This window comes from Humulus lupulus, chromosome 1, assembly GCF_963169125.1.
Source record: "Humulus lupulus chromosome 1, drHumLupu1.1, whole genome shotgun sequence".
NCBI classification, from domain to species: domain Eukaryota; kingdom Viridiplantae; phylum Streptophyta; class Magnoliopsida; order Rosales; family Cannabaceae; genus Humulus; species Humulus lupulus.
In genome coordinates, this window is record NC_084793.1 from 11,027,121 (window position 1) to 11,031,952 (window position 4,832).

Sequence of the window (4,832 nt, forward strand, 5' to 3'; positions counted from 1 at the left end):
ATATATATAATTAAAAAAAAATATTAATATAAATATTATAGTTCCCACCAAATATGGTGGGAGCACAATAGAGATCAGCACAAAAATAGTATTTGTCTAAACACTATTGCCGGATGCAGCATAGGTTATCGCCACACACATTTTGTAACAAAATTAAAGACAAGGTCGAAAAGGGCCATCGCCATTCTTTCTTTTCAATTTTTTTTTTCTTCTTCTGAATCACTTCTACATAATTCTGACAAGGGGTAGATTGCCACTGCCGGCAGGCACGAGGGTGTAGATTTTAGCTGAACAGCTATTTTGACAGAATTTATCTGAGTTAAACTTCTAACTTTATATTGTGTTCCCAAAAATGCATAATCTAAATTGAACATAACAAAAATCACAAAGGAAATGATCTCGCTGAGAATTATACTAAAAAGTTCCATTATCGAGTATTATACAGTACACAAGGTTAATGTTAGCTGAAAGAGGTTCATCAGTTAGTCAGCAGAAAAATAAACTTCTTACAAATACATGTCTACATTCGCATCAGTTTGATAGAGCAGCCAGCAGCTTCTCCTTCAGTTGCTCAGCATCACCACCTTGAGTTTGAATGGAGAATGTATGGACAATTCTATCGTTTTCATTGGTGGAAACATCCGACTCTTGAGCAACAATTTGATGTTCCCTAAACGCTTTGATGACATTAGAAACAGGGTGGGAATCCAATGGGCAGCTCATCCTCACCACTGCATCCTCCTGCCTTGATTGAAAATCGATCTCTGGCACTGAGAACTGCTGCTGCTTATCAGTCCCCATCTGCTTTTCGGTTTCCATGACCCTGATCTTTGTCTGGAGATCTGTAATATAAGTAATGGCATCACCAAGCAGAGATGCTTTGTCCATCTTTGAGATGTTAGGAACAACAGCTCTTAGTGCATAGAAACGCTGGTTAAGCTTCTCACGCCTCTGCCGCTCTGCTTCCACATGATTTAAGGGTTCTTCCCTACCATTTGCTGGCTTTCTCCCTCTCTTTCTTGGTTTCCGTTCATCAAGCTGGGGCAATGCATCATCCTTGGGTGGCTCTACACCTGTAACTCTAGTGAGGGCATTGAAACCTCCAACAAGCATTTGTGGAAAAAGTTTCATTTCATTCGAGTCATTTCGACCATTAGAAGAACCAATTGCTTGCAAGTCAAAAGATTCTGAAGGAAAAGCTGAATCATCTTCTACCTTTGGAGAAAAGTTAATGTTGACAGATTGAGATTTTGTACTCCCCAAACTTAGTTCATGTCCAAATATCTTCGGAAATGTCTTTGTTGTCTGTTGTGAGGAACTAGAACTCCCAACCCCAAAAACATTTTTGACCATGTCCACAACACCTTGATCTTCTGGGGTAGAATTGACAGTACCAAGCTCCACCACTCCAGAATTCACAGGTACAAACACCACTGTTTGGAATCCAGCCACTCTTGCTAAAAAGGATCTCGACTGGTAATGGTGAGAGCAATTAGATAAATCAGAAGCCCAAATTGCTTTACCAGACTTGTACGACTCCCCAGGACCACAAACCGAATCAACTTGATACTTATAATACATAGAAGTGAGGTAAAACATCTCTAAATCTGACACTCCATCTAGTTTCCTGGCATAATTATCCTCGTCCAACCCACCAAAACAAGCATGAAGTTTCTCAAGCACCCGCTTCTTCAGCTCCTTTTTGTTCTCACTTCCATCAAAATTACCACCCTCACTTGAACTCTTCTCTGCAGCTCCACCACCCTTTTGAGTCCTACAGTGTCCATCACCCCAAATCAAGGCTGCCCCGCCAGACTTCAAGTTCACAACCCGCCAGAAGATGGCATAGTTCAAATTACAGCTTTCAACTAATTGGCAAAGCCCTTGCTGCACACCCAAATCGCCAGCCGGTGTATTGAACCCCGAAATCCCATTGTCAGAAGCTAATGAGATCAAGAACTGGCATGCTTCAGTACCCACTACTGATTCCACCATGACCTTGTCCTCTATTTTCACCCAAAATTTCTCACCCATTTCTCTCCACAAATATCTCAGTTTACAAACTTAAATAACAACAATTAACTCACCCAAAACCCTAAACGCTATGATTGAAGAAACTTAAAAGATGGCAAAATTTGCACTTGACAAGCTATCCCTATCCAAATAGTGAAAATACCCAGCTGCCTCCTCACAAATTTCAATGATTAAAGAATCTTATAGTTAGAGATTCAGATCTTTGATCAAAGGGTCAGTTGCTTCTAAAGCTCAAACATCCAGTAATAATCCATAAAAATCAATCCCAAACTTAACAAATTTCAAAAAATTTAAGCTACCCATTTATCAGAACCTTGAGAGGATATCTATACCACAATAACCAGTTCGTCCCCAAAGCTCAAACAAGCTTTAGGGTAACAAGAACTGGTTTACTATGCTCCAAAATTCAGGAAAAAAAAAACCAACAATATGAGCTTGATTACCTGAAAAAAAATCGATCTTGGATTGAGTTTCAATCCAAAAACATAGATTCGATCGCTTTCACGGAGCTCGAACAAGCGTACCTCACCGGAAATTTGAATTCGGTTTTCAGATTTTAGATCTGAAAGTTTAATTACAAGACGTGACTCTTCTTTCTATTCTGAAGTCAGGACCACTAAGCTAAAGAAAAGTAAAAATTAAAAGAATTGTCTGATCCAAATTAAAAGGGCTAATAGGCCCAAGCCCAACCCAAGCCCAAAATACTATGGACTTTTCTCCATGGATTTCTGCCTAATAATTTTAGTTGCACACAGCTATTGGAAAGGGATAAAAGCAAAACCAAATCAACATGTGAGATTCCAAGATTTTTCCAGATTTATGTCGAGAAACTACTTACTCAGTATCACAAAACATATAGAGATAGATGCGAGAAAATTCCTGTAATGTGGAAGTACCAGTAGTAGTGGTCGCTGGATGTCACTATTAATTAATCTATTTCCATATAATTTTCGAAAAATGAAATTCTATGTAATATGTATACACATTAATATTTTAACAATAATGTATATATTAATTATGTAATACTGCCTTCATTAATATTACAACAATAATTACAACCTTAATTTGTGAATAAAAGAATTCATAATTAATTTATACAACCTAGCTAGAGCACTGCTAGCCCCACTTTACATTTCACTCTCTACAATGCATGTACTAGTCATTTAGACATATATATATATATATATATAAACATGCTAAACTATTAATACTATGTGAGGCAGATCATGAATATATATATAGGGAGTCAATATAGTGTATTATTTTACAAAACTCGTGTAGCCGGTTTGTGTTTTGAATACCTTTGATATTTTTTTTTAATTTTTTTATATAATAATGTATATTGTAATTATTTAAGACTAAATTTTTAAGAAATTCTGAATAATTTACAGTACCGAAAATAAGGTTCAAACAGTTAATTTTTACACGCGTATACAAAAAAATAAGCACGCATACAACAAGTTGTTTGAACCTTATTTTCGGTACCATAATTTATTCAAAATTTCTTAAAAATGTATAAAATATTCTAGATAGCTACATTATACACCGTCATCATCTATCTAAGTGTCGAAAATAGAAAAACAACTTAATAGTGTTGTGAAAAAGAATGTGTTGTAATATTTATATATATACATACATATATATTTAGCAGACGCCATTGTGGCAGGAGTTGCTAGCGGGGGATAGTAGGGTTAGGACTCGGCGTTGGGTTCTTTGATTCTCTATTCAGCGAAAAATTACTATTCAACGTCGTTGAACTATGTAAAGCCCTGCCTGCTGCGGCTGCTGGAATTATATAATTCTGTTTGGCAGCTGAGAAAACCAGCAAGAAAAATAGCAGCACAGGAGCCTTACTGGTAAAACTTCTAGTAGTATTGATCTGGGAACTTTTTGCTCGAAAATACATCATAATATATGTATATGTGTGTGTATATTTCTGGAACGTAAAAGGATTCTCTGTATATATGAAAACGGAAGACCAAGGATCGATATACTAAATATATATATAAATATATGTTTATCATATATGTACATATATTTATAGGCAGAGAGAGTGAGGATAACGTTTTTATCTACAAGTGAGTAACTTGTAAGCGTGATCAACAAGAATCAATTGAGAAAGTGGTCTGTAAATTGTGGATTCACTTCATGTAAATTAAGTCCTTCTGGTGGGAAATTTCGCAATAAAGGAATATGATTATTTTAAAGATGTATTGGTATAATAACTTACTATTAATTAATTACAATATGTCTAAGAATCGATATCAATCCTTTAACTTTTCATAAAAAACAAACTCTATCTATGAATATTATAAATATATATATATATATATATAAGCTTTATACCTTGCGGTTTCACGAACGCGCAGTGGAAGTTTTCTTGTAAGTCAATAGGGAAATGTGTAGTATATATTCGCCTACATATCTTTTCTATAGAAATGTTTTGGCTTTTAGTTAATGTCGACTGCCCCCAAGCCCAACACTATTTGTCAAATACTACAAACTACAAAGTCAACGTATTTGATTCTCAAAATTTTCAAACTTGCTCTATGTTTACAAGTCAACCAAGCTTTTTTTTAATTTATTTTATATTTGCGTCTATAAAAAAAAAATACTGCAAGAGATCGATGGTCGATGACAATGGAAAAAAAACATTGTTTTTCTATAACTACATATACATATACTCATAATTATGGCTACTAAATCATAAGGAGTTAGTTATTTATTGGGAACTTGCATATTTGGTATTCTTTTTTTTCCACTAATGCTGATATAGTACCATGTATTTTAAAATCATA

General features: G+C 35.1%; 1 protein-coding gene across 1 annotated transcript; it reads right to left on the reverse strand.

The window, feature by feature from the left end:
* Positions 1-394: 394 nt before the first annotated feature.
* On the reverse strand, positions 395-2,632 carry LOC133785424 (transcription factor bHLH3). The gene has a single exon (XM_062224666.1). The coding sequence runs from the start codon at positions 2,032-2,034 to the stop codon at positions 532-534; it is 1,503 nt and encodes a 500-aa protein (XP_062080650.1). The 5' UTR covers positions 2,035-2,632; the 3' UTR covers positions 395-531.
* Between the last annotated feature and the right edge of the window lie 2,200 nt (positions 2,633-4,832).

Excerpts from the sequence above, each read along its gene's own strand:
- LOC133785424 (XM_062224666.1), bottom strand. The coding sequence starts at position 2,034 with ATGGGTGAGAAATTTTGGGTGAAAATAGAGGACAAGGTCATGGTGGAA.